At 37.5% G+C, this 24,390-nt stretch overlaps 2 protein-coding genes across 3 annotated transcripts in view; one reads left to right on the top strand and one right to left on the bottom strand.

Annotated features, from left to right (window-relative positions):
- The window catches only part of ncm (pre-mRNA-splicing factor nucampholin), a 34,097-nt gene extending 33,336 nt beyond the window's left edge, over window positions 1-761 (bottom strand). The window contains exon 1 of one of the 2 annotated variants that reach the window (XM_083139049.1): window positions 514-761. In XM_083139049.1, coding sequence (XP_082995175.1) covers window positions 514-540 — 27 coding nt within the window. In that variant the 5' untranslated portion in view covers window positions 541-761. The remainder of the gene's footprint in view (window positions 1-513) is intronic. The other variant, XM_083139050.1, reaches the window with a different exon arrangement.
- Window positions 762-3,070: 2,309 nt separating this feature from the next.
- Cdc6 (Cell division cycle 6) lies at window positions 3,071-23,854 on the top strand. The gene is made up of 10 exons (XM_083139048.1): window positions 3,071-3,254; window positions 6,492-6,717; window positions 7,075-7,305; window positions 9,444-9,643; window positions 11,068-11,234; window positions 18,657-18,903; window positions 19,159-19,324; window positions 20,190-20,410; window positions 21,230-21,370; window positions 23,570-23,854. Exons 2-10 carry the CDS (start codon window positions 6,504-6,506, stop codon window positions 23,666-23,668), a joined length of 1,686 nt encoding a protein of 561 aa, XP_082995174.1. The 5' UTR covers window positions 3,071-3,254; window positions 6,492-6,503; the 3' UTR covers window positions 23,669-23,854.
- The last annotated feature ends 536 nt before the right edge of the window (window positions 23,855-24,390 follow it).

Here is a 24,390-nt window from a genome sequence, read left to right as displayed (position 1 = left end):
TTGAAAAAACAACTTGAAAATTACCTTACGCACTCATGGACAAGATATTCTCCGTCGACAAGAGACAGTAAATATCGTAGAAGCGTGGGAATGAATGTAGAAGTAAATCGGAACCTTAGTAGAATGCATTTAGGGACTTTATTTTAATGCTAAGGGAACCAAACTTAACCTGCCTAACTTAACCATGAAAATATATATTGAACAAAATCGTAAGTAATCGCTAAAACTCCGCAGTATGTGTTAACAGACGTACATCGAAATATAACCACGTACAAATTGCATTTGTAGCATGATGAAATCGCAATAAAACAAAAGGAAATTGGGCCCTTAAGGGTATCACGTTCACATCGAAATTATACAATTAGAACTTGTGGGGACAAATAAACGCTTAAAAAACAACAGCAGAAACCAGAAAACAAGTCAGTTTCAACTGCATTTAAAAATTATGAAGACGTAGTCCAAAACATATAGATAACACTCTTACTATTTTTACAGTAAAAATATGATACGTACGTTCATACCCTGTGAAAGATATATCATGTAAATAAATTCATGCAGTGTACGAGATTGTTTACAACACTCATGAGGAAAACGTTAATTGCTTCAACTATTAAGCAGCATTTACTTCCAAACACCACACCATATCCTTGAGTCAATGCAAATATGCAATATTTGTAAATAACGGCATAATTAACTTCAGATATGAGTTATTGAAATAGTGAAAAAATCATATACGTGTTACATAAAGATTAGAAACTCACTGCGATTCGACGGTGACCATGACAATGAAAAAAAAACTTCGGATAGAGTATTCTTTACGGAATTTTAAACTTGGGCGTGTGCGGCATCTTGTTGGCTGGCATGATCTTGGACTACAAAATTCCGTTGTACACTTGATTATGTAGTCATTTTTGTGAATCGCCCTGCTTGGATCATAATAATAATAATAAATTTTCTTTATTCAGCGGGCGAGGTTCAGCCAACGGCTGCTCTGCCATGATATATCTTTCACAGGGTATGAACGTACGTATCATATTTTTACTGCTTGGATCGAAGAAAAAAAGCGATATCGACTCGATGTCCAATTTATTGTGAACATACTGATCAAATTTGAATAATTCTCCATGTTTAGCAGTGATTGTTCTAGAAATGCAACACAACATACGTGTAAATAGTGTGTAAACTTTAAGATTTCTTTCACAACGTCGGGAATTTCTATCATTTCGTCAGTTACGAAAATTTCTCTACCTAGTCGGGAAATGACAAATTTTTCCTTCCAGAACGTCAGGATTTTAAGAACTTTCCGGTCCGCACATCTACGAATCTATGGCTGTGTCCGATAAGTGCAATACCGTACCATAGAATTCCATGACTGTACTTGAAGCCAGTGACGTGCACTGAGGAGTAGCTAGTCTAGCAGAGATAGATCAATCAATCTCACATCTCGAATTATATTCAAATCACAATATTTATTGTCTTGTTAAAGCCACCACAGCTCATATGCAACACCTTTTTTCCCACGCTCTTCTCGTCCATCGGTGTTCTTCGCGGGCAAAACTGGCTGGATACCCTAGCTCGCTCTTCTTCCGCCTGACCAGTTTCCAGGTAGAAACGGACGCCCGAGAGAAAAGGAAGATTTCTACCTCTACCTCCTTTGCCCCCTCTCCCCGCTGCAATGGTTGAAAGCCCGTGCTTTCAGGTCCCCTAGTCTATCTCCTATAGGACAGATAGGGGATTGGTTTCTCATAGATTTTTTGTGAATCCTCTAAAGAACTCAGGGTAAAAATTTTCTGCAGTTCTCTATATTTACACAACATTTTAAGCGTTGTACAATATGTATGTATAATATGGAATGCAGTTTTATTATTTATGAAATGGGAACGTGTTATGTTTTTTTTTTCAAGTATGTAATATATAATGATTAAATTACAAATATGTGCTCGGGCTCTCTCTCACTCTCGTTTTAGTAGTAGTGTTTTATTTAAATATACTACTCTCGGCCTGTAACAGTCATAAATACGGATATATTTATTTGGGCAAGAGAACGGCGCGTTCATATTGTTGTTGGATTGGTTTATTTTACTTCGCTTTTCTGCCACATTTGGTTATCGGGAAAGTGAGGATGAGTGATGATATGATGAAATTGATGAAGGGACCTCATATGAACAATCCAGGCCAGGATTCGAACCCGTGAAGTGTGCGCATTCTTGTTCCTATGTGTTATACTCTGCAGTGAATAATGAAATAATTTGGAAAGAAAAATGTATCTCAGAACTCGAAAAGCCAAAGGAATATTATTGAAGAAACTACAAAAAAGTGCGTTTTGTTACCTGTTTTGTTTTTGTGCATAAAGTGGACTTAAAACAAATCAACCAACCGTGGGGCACCAGAGGACACCAGGAGCTCCGGGTTCGAACCCCGGCCTGGGCATGGGTGTTCCTTGTGTTTGTCCCTTCATTAATTTTATCGTATCATCTTCGCAATTAACCAAATGTATCAAAAAAGCGACGCTAAGTAACAAAAATGAAATCAAATCATTGATTGATTGCTCGATTTGGTTTATTTTACTTCGCTTTTCTCCACTTTTGGCTAATCGCGAAGATGATACGATAAAATTGATGAAGGGACACACACAAAGAATACCCATGGCCAAGCTGAGATTCTAACCCATGATCTTTGGCTTATTAGTCAAATCAAATAGTTTTTTATTTTCGAATGTGGGTGGGGTTTACGTGTACTTTTTTTTAGTACTCATTCATCATTTTGTAATCTTCTCTTGTTATTGACATTCTTTTTTTTAGGATACTGGGCCCTAAATGTGGGAGAGGTGTGACCCACACCAACCACTACCCCTTGAGCACGCCACTGACTGCTACCCCAAGTGTCGACGTCACCGCACGTCACTGCTTGAAGCTGCTTGAGCAGTTCCCTTCCCCTTGCACCATTCTCTGCTTGCACTTGTCTGTTGTCTGTGGTATATGTCATAATATAATATGTACAATTGCTCATTAGGAAAATCGTCGATCTCGTCGAGCGACTGCCAATGGGGTGGCACAATTTTGCCGCGTTTTGTTGGCGGTAGTTGAAGATCACTCACTTCCGTGTGTAGAGTCCTCAAATTTCCGAAGCAACCGAAATAAGTGCACAGATATTTTTTTTTTCATTTTAGAAAGTGTGTTGTTAAATCAAACGAAAACACAATTTACTGAGCATGATATAATTTGGAAATATAGGACAGATCGGACTTATATCAGGTATAATCATATGGTGATGTTTGGGACATTTAAATTCTTCTCTGCATATTTACCTAACACAATTATTTTTACTGTGCATTATTTGTGTATGAAATCTGTGGACCTTTTTATGTTATTAGTAATTATTTTTTCACACCAGTGTCTTTGTGGATCTACTATAGGTCAACTGACTATTCTTTTTGCACCTATTTTTTTTACAGTAATATAAAATTTGAAGTTTATGGTCACAATTTTCCTTAAATGAAATATTGGAAGATTTTTTTGTGGCAGTGTGCCATTTCTGCTAAATACATGTAAGCTATGACATTTAGGTAACGATTCCAATTGTGTATGATATTTAATGTAGATATTGAAGCATTAGAAAATGTATTATGTTTGGAAACTGGCAACATATTCCTCATTAGATAATATAAGAACATCTTGATTACCATAAGACATTACAAGAATGTATCGACAATGTCAAGTTATATTATTATTAATTTATACAATAAAATATATAATTACTATTTTCACATTGTAAAGCCATATTAACGCTCTATAACTTGGCGACACCGGGATCCATCGACATCCAGGAAAATACTGCGGGGCATCAGTGAGCTCAAGGTTGCCAGGGGTACGAGAAAGTTCTTGCCACAATTACAAGACGGAGTGAACTGTCATTTACGTGGGATATACTTGATAGTTTGTGTAACAAGATATTGGTATCAGTTCATTATATCGGGGACACTTTTAAATCTGATATTTTGTGTTTCATATGGTTTGTACTTACCAAGTGTGTATTGCGGAACATATTTGAAGGTGCCATTAAGGTTTTCACACGATTAAAAACATTTTTTACACTAAAATAAGCCATTTTTCGAAGTGTTATGGAACGCACGTCATGGTGCGAGCCCCACAAACCATTCACGCATAGCCCCAAAAACCATTTGCGATCGTATAACCATCCACGAATAGCCCCAAAAACCATTCCCAGATAGCCCCACGGACCATTCACAAAAGGTTAGGTTCAGTTAGGTTAGGCAAACATAGTTAAAAAACGGCGTGGTTATGTTTTCACTTAAATTGAAGCAACTGGAATTGATTTCCGGCTGAAATAGATTGAAAGATGAAAGAAAGTAACTCGAAGAACTTCGACAATGCGACAGAAACTGATTTTTGTAAGTAGTTTCTCCTGTAAATTTGAAGAAAAGTGTCTCCCGATATAACGAACTGTTACCGAGATTGTAAGTATTGTGGTAATTGATTGTAAATTTTTACCGCCATATAAGTCATATTTTTTTTAGATTTACTGTGTTGGTATCTTCTTATACTTAGATTGTCTTGATTTCTTGTATTCTATTGGTGATTTATACTGTTTGTCGAAAACTTTTGTAAATTATTATGTACTAAATAGAGTATCACAAAAGAATTATAGTTGTAGTAAAGCACTCCAGGTAAGGCTTGTGTACAGCGCCTTGAATAACGTAGTGTGGAAAACGGCACGGTTCTGCGCTCTCTGGCTGGTTCCACTCGAAAATGATACCGCTAGAGGCGCTGGTGTTGGACCCGGTGCGTGGTATTCGTCTGCTTATAATGGAAGTAAATGGAGTTTTCGCTGCAACATCTGATTCTTTTACATGAAGCATTTCTATGAATGTGATAATTGCTATGATATTTGGTACAGTGGTCGCGAAGATATTAACGAACATTCTAGACAGTCGACCACGTCCTGTTATCGTCATACTTTCGTTAATAATATGGGAGAAAAAGTATGCGTGGAATGCTCTTGGCAACTAAATTTTTGTGTATGAATTAGGTTCATTATTATCATCATCATCATTTCTTTTAAAGATATACACACTGAAGCATTTGTATTTTGGATATTTACTGTCTTTTCTTCCGCTTTAAACTAATTGCGGCGATGATGATAATGATGATTGCATGAAACGACAAGGGGAACCCCACAAAACTTTCTTGGTGCCATCGACATGAGTGTAAGGAAACTTTCAAACCCATGGGACAAGCGACACTGGATGTTCACACTGTCACACTAGTGACACACGCTTCCAGACTGTAAAATAGCATTCATTGCACATGAGGGTCCAAAGAGCAAATGACACGTTCATATGGCGTATTCGCGTGCTACTTGTTACTTCGGTCGGAAAGCTCCTTAAAGGAAGGGTGCTGAGACCAAAGGGACGAGCTACAGGGGGAGTTCCCAAATAAGTGACAAGCGACATGGTGCCTTCAATCTATTGGCAAGCGTTCGCTGCTAATTGTGCGAACAACAGATAGGTGACACAAAAAACTGCACATTACAACAACAGATCTAGGCGACACGATAAGCCACACGTGTCGCTTTGTCTCTTGTGCGTCGCTCAAACTGGGCCATTTCCTCAATAGCTTGCAACATGTTGCCGTGGTTTGTTGTTCTCGCATAAGCGATGCAATGAGTGTCTTGCTTTAGTGAGATTGCGCACCAAAGCGACAAGGGGCACGCAACACTTGTCGCTTGAGGATTTCACCAACCGAACGCTGGCCTGTGCTTCCCGTCATGCCGCTACGATGTGAAATGTTGCTCTTGATTGGCTCATTTCCAAGCAACATGTGTCCCTTCGGTATGAAAGTTGCCTTGGACCGAAGGACTAGTGTCGCTTTGGTGTGAAATCCTCGTATCATTTGTCGCGTGTCGCTTTGGTCTAAAATCTCCTTGAGGAAACTGCGCAGTCAGAGCTTGTGTCCCTACGAAAGGCTGCATTGATTACAGACTGCTTTCAAGCGACACTTGTGGTTTGTCGCCTTGGTATGAAATATCTTTCAGGATACTCTTTATATTCTAATAACATAGAAAAATAAACTCTAATACACAGTCCAAGACCTGACGTCCGGAATCACATTGCGATGTTTCTTCTTGTGTTACGCACGCATGCTATTTATTTATTCATTTTATTTTACTTTTCTTTCCAAATTAATGCCATTTTGTGACTGCAAATCACTCCACAAATATAACTGTTTCCATCAATTCACGTTCCTTCTTTCAAGACAAACAAATCTACACAATATATTCCAAAAACTAACAAAGCCGCATTTCTTTCATAAGAAAATTAGCACCGATTCTGATCGCACTGCCAGATGTTCTCATCAGTCGCGGGAACCAGTTTCTTGGGTCGTTTTCCACACTACGTTATTCAAGGCACTGTAGCTTGTGGTACAATTAGTGACTCTCATTTAACATAGTTTTTATTTATGTTGATACAGGATAAGAGCAATATGGCAACAGTCCAAACAAGATTGGACTTCAATGTTAGAAAGAAGCTTCCTAGAAAATGCAAAATCCTTGAAACCTCTAGCTATTGTGAGAAAGAACAGTCTGAAGATGATTCCAACTTTGGAGAGAAACAAGCATATGAAGAAATTTCAAGATCTAATGCACACACAAAATCAAAGCGTACCACTGGGAAGAAAATTGTGAATGAAAATGACAGTAAGTATGTTTTTCATTTTTCTTAGTTTTGTTTTATCTAAATTTAGACTATGGGTTTCAAAAGTCATGTATTTGGTTAATTATGTTGCAGTACTATTTTATGTTTATTTGTCTGATTTGTTTCTCTAGATGACATATTCACACAATGTCTTGGAAGTGGTTACCATTACCACGGTAAAGCACTTACTTTTTTTTTTTTTTACATTTTATGACGCCTATATTTTATTCATGTACCCTTGCATACCCAAGAGACATTTAAATTATGCTTGAGAAATTAACATCTTGAAAAGTTCAAAAGATTTTCTTAATTTATATGTGTTTTGGGATTGAATGTTCAATAGTTTTTCATTGTTTCAGGTGGACCATCTCCACGTAAAATTAGGAAAAGTGATGGTTCATTATTAAAGAGTCCATCAAAATCTCCAAGAAGAAACAGTCAAGATGAAAATCTGAAGTCACCACGTACTCCTGGAAGCCTGGTGAAGAGGTTACAGTTGGGAAGCCCACCCAGCAGTTTTTCTAAGGGCAAGGCTCAAAAGCATGAAGATCAAGGGTCTTTGATGCCAAAGAAACTGTTTTCTGATGCAGGTATTTTATTTGTATTTTTTCCCCAATGTTTGAGAATATCGTAAATTTAGATACAAGATTTGCCAGAAATATCAGATTGCGGGCCATTTACCCACTGTACCCCCTCTTTTTTTTTTTTTTAATCGACAGATTTCAATGTTTTAGGTAATGTAAAAGTGGTTCCAGCGTTAGCAAAGCACAAATAATGGAGATATTTGATCCCAAAGAATGACCAACTTAAGTTAAAACCTGCAATTTCGGAGTACTTTCGCCGCTTTTTGTTAGTGAAAACTGTTTGTATGTACACTTAAATAGCAAAAGGGACATGCCGAAAATAACCATCAGTACCAACCCTAACAATTCTAACCTAACTACGTAATATTATAGTTGCTGTTGTGGAAAGTCATTTTGGGTGCTATAATCACTTGCGCGAAGCTTTCGGCTGTTCTGCTTCACAGTAAAGTAACATGCTAAGGTAACAGAAGTACAAGGTGGTTATAATTAAAGTGACGGTGTTCAGAGTGCTACAGCACGGGCTGTAATGAGAGTAGCAGTCTGAAACTTCGTAGATATGCTAATGAAGGAATGCGCTCGCGAATTATGCAAAAAAAAAAATAGTTCCAATTCTCGCCACCAGGGTAAAAAACGGCGCTGTAAGCAGTCAAAACGTGGAATTTTCCGTAACTCTGACGTCAAAGTCGGTGAAATTGCCTAACCATTGTGTGAGCTCCCTGGTTGTTGTTGGTGACGCTTGTTGCTTTTTCCTTTAGTAATGTTCATGTAATTCGAATAGTGAAATTGTAGCGATATTTTATTACAAAGAGTATTGTTTTCTGCGATTTATAGTGTTTTTCCTGTAACTATACCAAGTTTTGACTGCTTACAGCGCCATTTTTCACCCTGGTGGCGAGAATTGGAACTTTTTTTTTTTTTGCATAATTCGCGAGCGCATTGCTTCATTAGCATATCTACGAAGTTTCAGACTGCTACTCTCATTACAGCCCGTGCTGTACCACTCTGAACACCGTCACTTTAATTATAACCACCTGGTACTTTACTTCACAATAACACATTTCCGAGAGCTAAAATAAACTGAAAATGTTCATAAAGAACAAAATCTTCATACACCATGCAAGATATTTCACTTTATCTATGGGGTACAGAGGGTCAAGGGTACAACAGATTGTCTCTGAAATTACTTTTATTTTAAAAGAAATTATTTTGTGTATTGTATTTACCTAGTGATAAATTCTTAAGCATCAGTGTTGTAATAGCATACTGTGCGAGTGATTTTGTACTACTGTCACACATGCTTGGAACATATTTTGATTGTGTAACTTTTTTTTTACAACTTCAAGTTGGGAGTAAATTGTCATTGTTTGCCTTACTTGTCTTTTCTGCGAAAGGGAATATATAATGTTAAGGGATGTTTTAATAATTCCATAACAACAACAAATTTCTTGTGATTGTACAGTATCAGAATGCATTTAGGATACTGGAAATGATTGTGGGATTAAGTCTGAAGTTGGGAGATACTAATCTGTGCATTTGAAAGATGCAGAAAATATTAGTTTGTGAGGGAATACCTTTATTATTATTATTGACTTTGAGTTTTAAGTCCACTTTATGCACAGATAGGCTAATCGGGACTGGACCTACAGTTTAAAGTGGGCTGCAAAGCACTATGTGCGTTCACCTGGGTATTGAACCTGGGACTCCTTGATTACAAGGAGTTGATGATAGCACTATGCCATCAGGGAGGCTATTATTTTTATTATTATTGCTTTTACAATTTATGTATCAGTATCATTCGGATTTTATTTACCTATACAAGCAGATACTTTTCTGTCTTTTTTACCTTTCGCCCGGTCCACAATAAAGCCACACAACACTTTCGTGGGGTCTAATTATCCTGGGAGAAAAATTTCCATTGATTTATTATTAATATATAACTATTACCTGATTACATAACATGCATTTTAATATTTTGTTGTAATTTTTTAATATTTTTAAGCAAAACTCTGCTAAATTGATGCTTATACCCACCAAATTTTAATTCTTACAATTTTCAAGCTTTGGTATTAGTATCAGTGAGAACTGGTACGGGCATTGGTTCAAAGTGGTATCCTTTAAGGCCTTTGTATGATATATTTTGACAGGCTGCACGTATCAGTTGGCCAGGCAGGCTTTCCACGGAACAATTCCGAACCGTATGCCAGGAAGAGAGCAGGAACAGCAAGCTATAGCTTCCTTCCTTCGAGAGAGCCTGGCTGCCAACAAATCTGGATCTTTGTACATTTCGGGAGCCCCAGGAACTGGAAAAACTGCATCTCTTATGAGGTCGCTAGAAATTTCTGAGGTGAGTCTGGATTTTTGCTCAAGGAAAGCAACCTTTGTAGGTATAAAAGAACATACGTCTCATATTGCAAATATGTTACAAAATCTCTTGAAAAATCCCTTGATATATCTGGTAATTTTCCTCTGGTGAAATGGGAAGAATCTGAAAACTGTGCATTGCTTGCCTGATTTACGTAAAAATTGAAACAAAGAATTTCTCAGATTTTTTAAAGATAATATAGCTAGAGGCACATATTTTCGGTAAATAAAAAAGCAAAATTTCGGTACAAAAATGGAGTCAATTTCGGGTTCAAAAGCGGTAAATAAAATAAAATATCGGTGTTATAGCGGTGAAAAATTGGATGAAAAGTGGTATATAAAAATACATTTTGGTTTTAAAATTGTGAATATAATCCTAAATTTGATTTAAAAACTACACTTATTCCACAGAATTAACATTTCACTTCTAATAGCAAATTTATGTAGTTATCAGAGTATTAAGTTTTTTTCTGTGTAAAGGAGTCCATTTTTGCTTCTCCAATATTAACAGCAGAATTAATAACTTTTCCGGGAATTGCATAACTCTCAGGATAATTCAGACCTCACAAGGTGTCACGTCTGTGAATAAACCCTGAATTTCGTGTTTAAGAGTTCATTTCGCATTATTTCGTGACAAAATATGGTCACAAAATGGATCACACACTTTTCAAACACATGAAAAATTAACACTACAATGTGTTTTTTCAAATTTCGTTTTTTTGTCAAAAACGAAATATGCATGCCCCTAAATATAGCTATTTAGGTATGTTATTTTGTACATTGTTAATAAACTTTATCTGTGCCATAGTTTTATTGAAAAGTTTCAGAAATATTACTTGAGTTATTACTCAGAACAGTAATATATTGATGGCTAGTTTTTTAATTGCATGAAGCTAATTTGCATCAGTTAATTCATGTACCGAAACATCAGTGATTTGAATGTAGTGTTTGTATTTTTGTTATGTTCTGTTGTTCTATCACTTTTTGGCAAATCGTGATAATGAGGGGACTGCGAATCTGGAACTTTGATGGCGAGATTGAAAGTTATAACCTGTCGATCAACCCTTTAGGCAGTTGTAAAGTTGATCTCTTAACGTGTTCGGCCACCGAACTGGCTAAATCATTTGAGTAGTTTTCTGTCTTGACAATATGTAAAGGTTTGTAGAATCCACTTCACGATAATGTTTAATGCTTCCATAGGCAACCATGAAATTTAAATTGTATAAGTATTGTACTCTGGTTTTGTCCTATAATATACAAAATTTTTACAGATAATGGTAGAGTACATGTAAGAAATTGGCAGTTCACCACTAACCAAATGACATTATCAAATGATTATTTTGTTTCACTTCTACAGATTTTGGTATCATCTTAATTCTTGCTTGATAATTAAATTATTACTTTCAGGTTAAGTCTGGTTTTAAGGCATTGTACATAAACTGCACGTCAATGAAAAATTCCAGTGCTGTGTTCTCACGGATAGCAGAGTATTTGAAGCTGAAGACTCCTGGCAAGAAGGAGAAGGAAATCATATCACAAATAGAAGAATGTCTTCACGAATCTCACAAAATGATGTACGTTACGTTCAGATTTAGTGGCTGTTAAGAAAATACAATAGTGCTCAAACGATGTTAATTCAGGAGTCGCTCAATGTCTATAATTTAGTTAATGTGCATCAAAACGGATAACTTTAGAGCAACAACTATTTTACTCTGTTGATATTTTATTTAAATCTTTGCACATGGCTGGCCCCTTGTGGCCACATTCATCATATAATTAATTTTAATTTAATAAGTAGTTTTCTTCAATGGCTGAAATTCTTTACTGCACCTGGTGTTTTGACGTACTGCATATATGTACTTATTTTTCAAGAACCAATAATACAAAGAGATAAAGGCAACATGTTACAATTAAAGTATAAGCCATTGTGTTTTTTGAAAGGAGTCAGTAGTGAGTTAACTTTAATATGATTGCTGTTCATTTTACCAGTAATATGTATGTATTTTAGGGATTGGACAGTTCACTTGGTACTCTGTCGATACCAGTTAGTATAGATGTGTTGATTTATTGGTAAAAATGCCTATATAGTCAACTGTCGATACAACGATCTTTCACGGTTCCCAGGAAAAGGGTCGTTATTGGAATTTGCACCAATTTTAAGCTTAAACTGAGCTCAAACGGACACACAAAGATTCCTAGGAGACTGGAACACCATTTATCCTGGTAGTTATACAATCTGTTATGCACAGGATGCATGTTGTGAGAAGGAAAATAGAACATGAAAACTTTTTCACAAAAAAGGATTTAAAATAATGTTACTTTCTTTCAATTGTGCACAGTCGTTGCTCTTCCAGGAAATTCTTACAATTCTAGTTCATGAGAAACCCATTTGCACTGAGACCTATGGAAAGGAAAACAATCTCTCGCTTATTGCAAGCGAAACTCGAAGAATCTTGAGATAATCGGGCAGAGTGGATGTTTGATTTTATACAGGTCTACTGGAGCATTGTCTGTTACAAGATTAACTGTTAAGAAAAGATCTGTCGGGAGAAACAACACAACCTTTCTAGGCACCAGACAAAAAAAAAGGTGGGGCTGTAAATTTCGGTGGTTCGGCAGTGTTAAATACATTGTAAAAAAAAGTCATGTTTTCTATGCTTCAACCAACTTCATAGTCACCCCCTCCCCCATTCAAGGGAGCAGTCCAAACACGCATCTTGCGATCTGTTTTCTAGGACACATTAAACAGCGTCGCAGTTGATAATCATTCAGGTTTGGAATTGGATTTCACTTTAAGAGTGGCCTGGAGGTTGGCATGAAAAGAGTTTTCCTGCCCCGGCGCGATACAGAGACACCTAGCGACATATCAGGGAACTAGCAATTCTTCTCGCTTGTGTCCTAAACTACAAGAGGAAGAGCACAGGCCGGGGGGCAGAGGACCTCCCCCCTGCCTTCACCAACCCCTCTCCTTTGTGATTGCTGCGAAAGGGCGCCACCTGTTTCATTTCATTCTGGTTCCCGCTTCTTTCAAGATTTCTCCACTGGCAAAATATTCACTGCAAGGGAAGTGGCAACGGCAAACAGTCAGGACCTTCACAAATGAGATTTGGATTGAATAAATGTTGTTGATTACAGTGGCTGCTATAATTATGTGGAATTTCTCTTTGTGCGGTTGAGATTATAAATTGATAGTAAAGAAGGAGGTAGAGATTATCAGTTGAAAGTAACGACGAATCAAGTAAGAATAACTAATTGAAAGTACGCTGTGTAAATGTATAGCATACCAGTGGCAGTGATAACAAGGCAGAGGCATAGTAGTCGCCATTTTCTTTTTTCTTTTGTAGGGGGTTTCGTGTTGATACAAAATTTCGCACCCTCTGAAGTCTTGAAACCTGTTTCCAAATTCATCACGTAGTATTTTTACTGTGGACAAATATTCCTGCCATACCTGGTATTCCTGAGAAGTTGAGAAGGACAAATTATAACTTTATTAAAAAAGTTTTAATATAACGGAAGACTGTAACTTTGCAAAATGGCCTCCACTTCCTTCAAAATATCAGCCCTTGTGTCACGGGGAGGAATCATTCAAGTAGTTTTACTGTCATATCGAGATGAGAATCGCATCCACGAATGAAGGGAGCTAACCGAGCTAGCTCACAGACGTTCGTAATTTCACATATTGTGAGCGAAAAGGCAACAACACGAACAATTTTTGCTTTCAATTGTTCGTTGACTAAGTCATCAATTCTCTCCTCAACTGTATTTCTGTTTTTTTTTTTTATATTTTTTTATTAGCGTTGCTTTTCTGCCACGTTTGGCTAATGGCGACGATGAGGATGAGTAATGGTATGATGAAATTGATGAAGAGAGACATACAAAGAACACCCATGCTCAGGCCAGGATTCGAACCCGCAACCTCTGGTGTCGCAACGGGCTGTGCTAACCACTCTGCCACAGAGGTTGGCAAATTTATTTTGTGATATAGAAATACTTCTGGATGAATAAACTTTATCAGGGTACAAATTTTCTACGCTTTTCACTATTCACTTCACAACAAAAGTAAGCATTTCACTTGAAAAATCTACATTCCTCGTCTATAGTCCTTTTCTTACTCCCACGAAGTTTGGGAAGCCATATGGTTCTCTGAAACCTTTACAGAAACTGACTTTTCTTCCAGGTAAATCCTTGAAAATCAAGAAACAAACTCATAGGCGACAGAAAGTATGCACGCTGCCCTCCCCCAGCTGGCAAGATATTTTCGTACTTCAGAAGTAACATGTCCATCAGCTTGCTTAGTTGACACAACATCTACTCTATAATGGAATGTATACCTGTGTAGGGAAAATTGGTCAATGTGTTGAAGTTTGGATGAGTCTGGTCTTGTATCACGAAAAAAGAGAAAACGGGATAACTACAAATGTATAGATAATTTCAAGCATGAAGTGTTAAGTGGGGCCAAGGCGGGCCGCATTAACGGATGCTGGGGCCTACATGCGGCCCACGGGCCGCGAGTTTGACTGGCCGAAATATCAGGAGAAAAGTCGTTACGCTTCTTCCAGGAGACTCGAACCTGAGCGCGTCCCGTAGCTGGAGAACCCAAAGCATAACGCCTTAGACCGGACGGTCATGATGCAGGACAGCAGGCCTGTATGCAGAATTATTTTTTTTGGGGGGGGGGATGCTCATCCCTTATCAGCAGCTGCCATCTAAGGGCGAAAAAGTGAGGGAACCCCTGAAGATGAGTTTTTGTTTCCTAATTTTGATTTGGCAAAGGGGAGCTCTCTCACTGCACCAAGCGCCGTCAACCCTATGCCGGTCGTTTGAGTATCTTGAGTTTGAGTTTCTGTAAGTCTTCTTTATCTATAGATAGGCTAATCTACATTTATAGTGGGATTGAACTATTGGGCGTCCACCAGGTACCAAACTCGGGACCTTTTTTGACATTACGAGGGTCATCTTTACCATTACGCTATAGGGGAGGCAAAAATATCTAAAACTAAGAAGACATTTTGAATGGACATGTAGAATGTAGGAGGCAGGGTTCGCGCTGAAAAGGAAGAAGACGGAATTCTCCCTCTCCTTTCCTAACCTGTACATCTCTAATGTAATTCTCAACCAAGCCAAAAGTCTTGTCTAGTGTTGCACACGAGACGAGACTTTGGCCTGTCTCGTCTCGTGGAAATGCTGTGAAATGCTGTCTCGTCTCGAAAATATTCGTTTGTCTCGGGACACATGATCAATCTCATCTCGTCTTGAATTTTTAAAAGCCTGTCCCGTCTCGTCCCGTGGGCAACACTAGTCTTGTCCTTCTACATTTTATGTCACTTTTGTTATTGTTATGGAGAATTCAAATTAATAATTTGTCTTTAAATCTCAAGTTAGCAAGTCAGCCAAAATTATGTTTTTATACTAAATTTTAGATTAATTGAAGGTTTGCAAAGAAACAGTAGAACTTTTCATGATCCTTCCACTCCAAAAACAAATGTTTTGTAAGAGTCACATCAAGTTTATGTTTGGAAATAGTGAAGTTCTAGGAACCACACACACACACACACACACACACACACACACACACACACACACACATATATGTAAGCAACAACGATAGTAGGCTATTGTAATTTGGAGAGGATATGATTTGTGAGCGGAACAAGCATGGGAATTTAACGAAGTTCCTTTGCGAATCATCAATTATGTGTGTGTGTGTACACGTATTTCCTATCTGCACCGTTGACTCACAAAGTACTACATGTGAGGTAAAACTATCGAAATGTAAAAAGAGGAAGCGCTAACACCCTCCCCGCCTTTTCTACATTTTATTCAAATCGAACACCAGGCACATATCGAGATATATATTTCGGAGGGGCGTCCTAACGTAATGTCTCAAAATAATAATATTAATAATGTTAAATTAAAATAAGTATAATTATATTAAATTAATTAATATACGTATTTTTATTACATTAATAGATAAGAAGGCGATATAACAACAGTGATACAGTATTCATTATCTAGCTTACGTGTAGTTAAGGTCGGCAAAATTTGTAAATAGAAACTGCCCTGGCAAGGAAATTAATGCCAAATAGATAAAGAATATAATATTTATTGAGTATGAAAAAATGATGTTAGATCCAGTTGACGAAAGTAAAATTCCTGGTAATATTTTGCATGTTATTATAAGTAGTAATAATTCTTGCATAAATCTTCTTTGGTACTGTCATTCAAAGTCGTATTGCTTTCCAATATTTTTGCGGAAATAAACAAATTGCGATTAGACAACAACCTTATTTTCATTACTTAATTGAAGTTATTTTATGATCTCATTATTTAATTTTTGTACTTGGTAAGTCTTTCGGGGGGAGGTTGGGACTCCTGGACCCCCTGAATACTTCCTTCGCGGGAGGGATCGAGATAAATTTACTGTGTCACTGGTTCCAATTCACGGTAAATATGCTCTGCTTCTCTACACTCAAATATACACAAACTCATGGCCTTCCTGCTTTCTTGGTATCTTGCCTGGGAAAGAGGCAATAAATCAAGCTGTGACAGCTACGGGACCTTCTGAGGAGGGGACGGAACCCAGCTGTGCAGAGGATTCAAACACCCGCGCGAAATAGCCCTCCCGTCACCCTGGGGCAATTTTCGAACAGAGACATCTAGTGGCCAAGTGGCGAACTATGATGAATGAAATTCGGCTGAAGCGGCCGTATCTTTCGCCGTCGATAATACATGACATTTTTAAACAATCATTTTGGGCCGTGCAAGTGACTTTTGAAAGAAAAGCCCTCCCTAGCTCAGTCATAAAAGGATTGAGCATTACGTTAGTATGCATCATAATGGCCATTTTCGTTGGTGCTACCCACAAATCCTATAACCATTCTGTGCTTATTTACGTATTTCCTTATGGGAAATTGAAAAAAAATAATGGAATTTGTGCACATTTAACGAACTGAAATTGCATAAATGTGTCATGTACTCAAAGTTTCATAAACTAAGTTCACATCCACTGCGTGTTTTCCGGCAAATTTTTGCCCTAAAACGTTATATTCAACAAAATGCAAAAAAGCCCATGTTAAATTTAAGCGCTTTCCACGGCGACCTTCGCCAAACTCCACCTCCCTCTTAAACTGTATATTTAGTCCCGACTAGCCCATCAGCATAAAATGAACTTAAAACAAGCTTTATGAAACTTGCACATTTTCAGATATCAAAATAGGAGATCGTTATTTACTGTCATGTTAATCGATGATTTAAAGTTGAATTTAGGAGTATTCTCGATGTCAAACATCTGCTCCTCCAAATGTTTTCCCCTTGAATAATGTTTCTTTAAATCAGTCTCAGCGTCCATTCCTACATTGAGCACTTTTTTCTTTTCTCCCACATGAATGGTTCTGAAGAAAAGTGGTGATTATATTGTGTGCAATTCCTTCCAACATGCTCAGAGTGTTGAAGTTTGTTCTTGTCAGATGTAAAGTAAAATTTACAGTGTTGCTCATCAGAAGGTGCAGAACATGAAGTTATTTTAACTCTTGTTTTTCTTTCTGGATATTGACTTTCGTTATCTTCAAATGAAAACAGCTTTGCAAGATTCAAAACAATGATATTTTGCTTGGTGCTGGATGAGTCATTGTTGCTTTGCAGATGCTAGATAAAACACTGGCACCAGCTGCAGCATAAAAACAAGGAGACTGGCTGAAAGTTCGAGCAACAGGTGGTCGAAGAGAAAATCCTCAGCATTGTAAGATAACTCACCTGTCTGAGACTGAACTTTTATCAGCGGTGTGGAGAAGAAAGAAATTACCCTTTCTTTACGTTTTACTATGCAACAGACAATTATACGGGAAATATTTCCTATGCAGTAAATAGCATTTAAAAAAAAAAAAAAATGAGAACCTGAATTCTGCAATTATCACATTGCCTCTCTGACATTGCCGTACACACTAGTGGGGGAGAATGAGCTGGGAAGGAGGGGGTGGGGTAACACTTTTTGGCAAATATTACGACATCGGCACAGGAAAACGTATGAAGTGGAAAACGGGAGTTATGATGCATGTAAGATCGAACTTTTGTGGAAGCTTGGATGACAAATCCTTAAACGAGTTGATGATCTTTAGTTGGCCTATGTGGCTTTATCTCTAACAGTAACACTTTTTTATGAAGTGCTACAGGGAACAAAGAATGTGTTTTGAATGAAAGCGGTTACGGGAAGATTTCGGCTCCCAAGGCCAAGAGTTGCTCACTCACGGGAACCTGCTGAAATTTTGTTCAGCCGGACAGACTGTCCAGACTTCCAGGCACCACGCATCTGTATTTTGGAACATTCCTGCGATCTTATCTCTAATTTCTCAAGACTGGTGTATTTATCGATGAAGGAGCTTGACCTGCCATATACATAGACAAAGACTGCAAGTCCAGCACAGTCATTTTGGGCTGTCCCCCCCCCCCCCCCCAATCCAGTTGTCAACAGCTCTTAGGACAAGAATACAAGTCAAGGTCTATTTAAAATAACATCTAAGCACATTTGATCTTCTCTTCTTGCGTACCCAAGAGCAAGCGAAATCACAATGGCAAAACAAGCCCAGCATGTTGGGTAGCAGCCGTCGGGTGCAGGGTAACATTGGCACACTTGGGGGAGGGGAGGGTGAGGTCAAGTGCTATTGGATATCACTCAAGCTTGGTGTGGTGGTGGCTATTTTTAGACCAGACCCACTTGCGAGGGATGAGTGCAAAACACATATTTTTCCATCAATTTTCTTGAAGGTCGTTATATCCAGTTTCATAGAATCAAGGGTTTACTGTATTTATATCAGTCAGGTGTTACATGCTTCTGGCACGAACTTTAAAAATTGCATGCATGACACTGAAAAGTATTTAAAAATGTAACCAGCAGCCTTGACCATAAATCTTGTAATTTATAAGGAATAAAACAAGGCTACACAAGACAGTTGAATGTGTGCATATCTGTGAAAAATAAATAATAAGCTTTCATATTTCAGCTTGTTAATTCTGGACGAACTGGATCAATTGGACAGCAAGAACCAGTCAGTTTTGTACACAATTTTCGAATGGGCAGGGAAAAGTTGTTCAAAACTGGTCCTTGTTGGTATTGCTAATGCACTGGATCTGACGGACAGGATCTTGCCAAGGCTGCAAGCTCGCCCTGAGTGTAAACCTCAGTTGATACACTTCCAGCCCTACACTAAGCAGCAGATAGCACAGATTCTTACGGATAGATTGAACGAGGTAAGTCATCAAAGTCAACTGGAAATATAGTTTTAATAACTTGCTATAACTATGTTAAGAAACTACATCTTGAACAGCCTTTGAATGTGAAATCCCTGCCATTCTTTACTAATGATTGATTTAAAGAAACAAGTTGTTTACATTTTTCCTGTAATAATTATTTCCTGCTAGACAAGAAAATCCAGATATCAAATTAGAAATATTTGTGTCTTTCAAGGTCTTCAGCCAAATATGTTATAATGCTTTTCATTTCAGGCACGGGTATGTGATGTGTTTTCTCCTCCAGTGATTCAGCTGTTAGCAGGAAAGGTTGCAGCAACTTCCGGTGATGTCAGGCGGGCCTTGGATATTGCTCGGCGATTGGTGGATATGGCTGAGAGAGAACAGGGGAAACAGGTTCTGCAGCCAACATCTGATCATGGTAATTTATAGAATGGTTCGATTGTGGTTGCAAATTTGCCACCTCGATGACCAAGCACCTTAAATTCACCATCTTGCCACTGAAGGTTGTGTGTTTGAATGTTGGCCTGGGCATTTCTTGGTGAATGTTCCTTCATAAGTTTAATCATCATTATTCTCATTGGCCGAAAGTGACAAGTGTGTTATTGCTTAATAAAGAATTGCAACTTGCTGGTTCCTACATGATGGCAAGGTGTCATTTTGCGAATGTGTAAAATATATGACTAAGTAGTCGTTCATGATTAAATGAGAGACGTGGTGGTAGATAAATACAGAGAAACTAGTACTAACTTTTTCCATGAAACTGTATTTTTGTAACTTGTTGCAACAAGTTCCAATGAGGATGATGGCAGTGGCGGAAAAATGGGCCTCTCCGATGGCGCAGTGGTCGCGTCGTTGCCTTGTAATCAAGGGGTCCCAGGTTTGACACCCGGTGGAGTTACAAGTGGTTCGAATCCCATTTTAAACTGTAGGTCCAGTCCCGATTAGCCTTTCTGTGCATAAAGTGGACTTAAAACAACAAATCAATCAATCAATCAGCAGTGGCGGAAAAAGTGAGTACTAGTTTCTCTGTACTTAACTAGTTATGTTTTAGAAATTAACTTAAATTCAGTTCATGTTTTTTAAAATATATTTTTGATACTTTATAAATTATGTATTGTGTAAGATCACTTGTAGTGTGTATGAGAGGATATTTGCATTTTTTATGCATTTCACATATCAGTCATATAAAAGTTGTTTCCTGTAGATGGCTTGCTAGTATTTTGAATGATGCAGAAGCTTGAATTTTATCTCTTTATAACCTGATGATTTGCGTAATGTTTCAGGCTCCAATCCAGGCAGCCCCCGAAAATCTCCAAGGAAATGTAATCAATTAAGGGGTGTAAATTTGAAGCAGCTGATGTGTATTCTGAATAATGTGTACAGCACATCGTCATCATTGGAGTCTGAGAACAAAGAAAGCTTCCCTTTGCAACAAAGGATCCTGCTCTGCTGTTTGTTGCTTATTTTGCAGAAAGGAAAGAACAAGGCTGTCACTACAGGAAGGGTATCATCGTTTTCTAACTCTGTTATCCTTAATACTTGAGAACTAATAAATTAGTTTATCATTCACTGTATATTTATAAACAACAAATTGATTACTTTTTAGCCGGCCCCCGTGGCAGAGTGGTTATCACATCGAGCTGCAATGCCAGGGGTCCCGGGTTCGAATCCTGGCCTTGGCATGGATGTTTGTGAGTGTCCATCAATTTCATCACATCATCACTCATCTCAGTCTTCGCAAATTAGCCAAAAGTGGCACAAAAAGCGAAGTAAAATAATGCCAATCAATCAATTGATTACTTTTTACTTCTCCTTTGCACGATTAGGTCCAATGAAGTCAAATCCTGAATTGTATACAAGGTGTAGGACAATTCATCAAATAATTTTGCAATAAAAACTTTATTCAATTGGTTCATGGTGGCCATGATTATTTCCAGAAAATATCACGAGTGTAACTATTTGTTTTGGACCGAAACTTTGAGACTCATAGCATTCATTTTAATACAATCAGTGTAAACAACCATACAAGGTTTGTAATGCTTGCAATTTAGATGCACAGCCATTGTTCTAATAGATTATAGCTTTTAGATTTCATGTTGAATATAAAGTAGTTATCTTCCTGAACTTGAACAGAAATGTATCAGATATAATTACAATGCTCAATTTATTTTTTTGCATGATGCACACACAGTTAATTGTGGAAGAGTCTGATCATTTTCAGCTTATTACTTTAAAATCGTGTCTATTTATTCATTATTTACATTGCTGTGAATCAACATATTGTAAATAGCCTTACTAAAATAAATGTTCTGTCTTTTTGCAGTTGTATGAAGTATTTTGCCGGGTATGCAAAAAGAGGAATCTTTTGGCAGTAGGTCAGTCTGAGTTCTTGAACCTTTGCACCTTGATAGAAACAAGAGGAGCTTTGAGACTGTACTCCAAAGGAGATGCCAGGTTAACGAAGGTGAGGATGAGATGCCGGGACTAGAAGTTTACTTGCTTGAATTTCACAGGAAATATCAATATAATTTGTGAAGCAATTTGAGAAAAAAATGGATAAATATTGAAATCTTGAATATACCCATTGACAATAATTCCATATTACACATATAAGCATTAATAGGACCTATAACAATAAATAAGGTACATATCACATGTTGGCCAGGAACAAAACTTTGTGCCCTTGTTGCAGGTGAAACTATAGACATTTATGATAAAAAGTATAACCATCTTAAACTCGCTTTGTTTTATTGGGATTTCTTTCATATATATTTGTTTTTGTGTAAAATCAGCTGTGTCGCCATTAGTGTAGAGTGAAACCCTGATTTTACATTCCTCGGTTTTACATTTTCCAGCATTATACAGGGTGTCTGGCTTAGACCTTTAACATTACAAAACAGCATAATTTTGCAGAGAAACACAATTTTATTACCAAAATATACATTTTGGTAGAAAAACTCATGCATTTTTTTTGTCCCAGCACCAGCACTTCACACAAACTCGATATGAGCTTCCCCCGTGGCACGTCAGATGTCGAACCGATATTCCAGTTCCGTCCAGGTATTCACTAGCATTTGAGGGGTCACATTGTTAATCGCCTGACGAATTCTGTTAGGCAGATCTTCCAAGTTCTCGACAGGCATACTGTAGACTTGGTCCTTGATGAACCCTCAAAAGAAAAGTCTAGGGGGGAAAGATCCAGCGAGCGCGGAGGCCAAGGAAAATGCTCATCGAGAAATTCTCGTACAATGATAGCAAAATGTGCCGGGCTTCGTCTTGTTGGAAAATGGTTTCTGGAGGCATTTGAGGCACACCGTAATGCTGAAACATGTCTAAATAATTCGTTCCTCTCACTGTTTCTTTCAGCAAAGATGAACGGGCCTATTATCTTCTCTTTCATTAAACCACACCACACATTAACTTTTGGCGAGTCTCTCATAATTTCACGAAACTCATGAGGATTGTCACTTCTCTAAATACGGCAATTTTGCTTGTTAACTTTGCCACACGTGTGGAATACAGCTTCATCAGAAAAGCACACCTTGTCCAGAAAAGCATTGTTGTTGTCAATTTCGGTTAACATTTTGCCCAAAAACGTCTGTCTTTTTAGGCTTATCATCAGCATAAATTCCTTGATGTAACTGGATCTTGTACCTCCGTAGACGTAACCTTTTGTGCACAACGTCATGGATACTAGACCGAGGAATTTTGAGCTCTAAACTTACACGTCTTATTGATTTTCTTGGACTTCTTGTGAATGCAGTGCGAATCACTTCAATGTTTTCCTCTGATACCTTCCGCTTCGCATACTTCACGCCCACTGATACAACACTTCCAGTTTCTCTTAGTTGTTTATCTCACTTAGCAATACTCAAATAGGAAGGAAAATTGTCGTGACGTTGAAGATTGAATTCACGCCGAAAAGCACATTGAACAAGCTTCACAGATTTGTTTTCTGCCAGTGAAAGAACGCAGAACACTTTCTGCTGAACCGCCAACTCTGCCATCTTGGAATTTATGCGATACACGCGCATGCGTGTCACGTCAACTCGGAGTACTGACGATTCTCGCAAATGGCTACAGTTGCCAGTCCCATACAAACAATAACTTTAATTTGAAATTGAATGTAACTAAAGTTATACTGTTTTGTAATGTTAAAGGTCTAAGTCGGACACCCTGTACATTCAGTATTCACGGTCCCAATAGAGCAAAATGCTATAAAATTTTCCTCGATTTTACATTTTCCAGCATTTTAAGTTTTTCCAGCTTGGTCCCCTGAAAAACGTAAAATCGAGATTCCACTGTAATTATGTGGATGCCAAGTCTGGTGTTGGGATTTAGCATCCTATCTGATGACCGAAATCACTGGAATACATATTGTGCAAAACCACACGTTTGACAGAAATACAAAAAAAAGTAAGTTAAGAATAGACATTACATGTCGAACGCACATTTCATATCCCCTGCTTTGCCTAATTTTATCAGTTTTTTATTCTTGCGACACAAAGTTCACAAAATATTTGAAACACTAACAGGTTTTCACTCAGTGATATTCCTTTGTATCAATTGTGTATTAAATAAACGTTTTTACTTTATTAAATTTCAAGTAGGGTATATATTTTGATCTGTTCTTTTTTATTATCTATCTATTTCTTTCTTTCAGGTTGTTCTGCAGTGGGATGAAGGGGAAGTATCATCTGCTTTACAGGATCAGCAACTCATGACATCTATTCTGAATGATGTGTCCTGCCTGTCTGGTTGACCATGATTATTGTTGTTCTTGAAAAAACAGTAACAATCGTAAAGTTAAAACTGCTCAGTATTTTCCATATTGTAGGACAAATTAAAAAAGAAGTGGATTTTTTTCAACCAGGATTCGACCTTTTATTATTGCCATCGTCGCATTTTGTGCAAAACAACATCGTATGATTCTCAAATATCTAGTTTGTGTATTTATTTTTTATTTATTGTGAAATGAAAAAAAAGGTGTATTGTGTTGAATTGTGATGAGAATATTTTTATAAGTATTTTTCATGGGAAAATTAAGTTTTGAGAGGAAATTTTTTAAACCGCAAATGTAAAGAACCTGAGTACAAGGACAAATAAAAATGAACACTAGAATAAAGCTGTAGTAATACAGCATCCAGAGGAGTCTTAGGTAATTTATAATAAATTCCTGTTAATGAGCTTACTGTGTTCAGAGCATGAGTTTGAGTTCAGTCTTTGAACTCATAAATGTGTGAATCAATTGTTCTGGCAAGCATGAATTGCATGAATATTTTTGTTGAGTTTGACTTGTACTTCACCCCATTGACTAGGTGTCTGTACATATCTTGGCTGCATGGCCTGATTGTAAGAATTATTCAGCATTTAATTTATTGTGACTAGAAATCAATATTATAGAATGTTTGTACACATTAATAAAATATGAAAGACAAAAAATGCTCTTCTTTGTAGAACTTTCTACACATGAATTCTCTGAAT

This window comes from Lepisma saccharinum, chromosome 17, assembly GCF_977018435.1.
Source record: "Lepisma saccharinum chromosome 17, izLepSacc3.1, whole genome shotgun sequence".
NCBI classification, from domain to species: domain Eukaryota; kingdom Metazoa; phylum Arthropoda; class Insecta; order Zygentoma; family Lepismatidae; genus Lepisma; species Lepisma saccharinum.
Note: the sequence above shows the minus strand (reverse complement) of the source record. Positions and strands in the feature narration are given on the sequence as shown.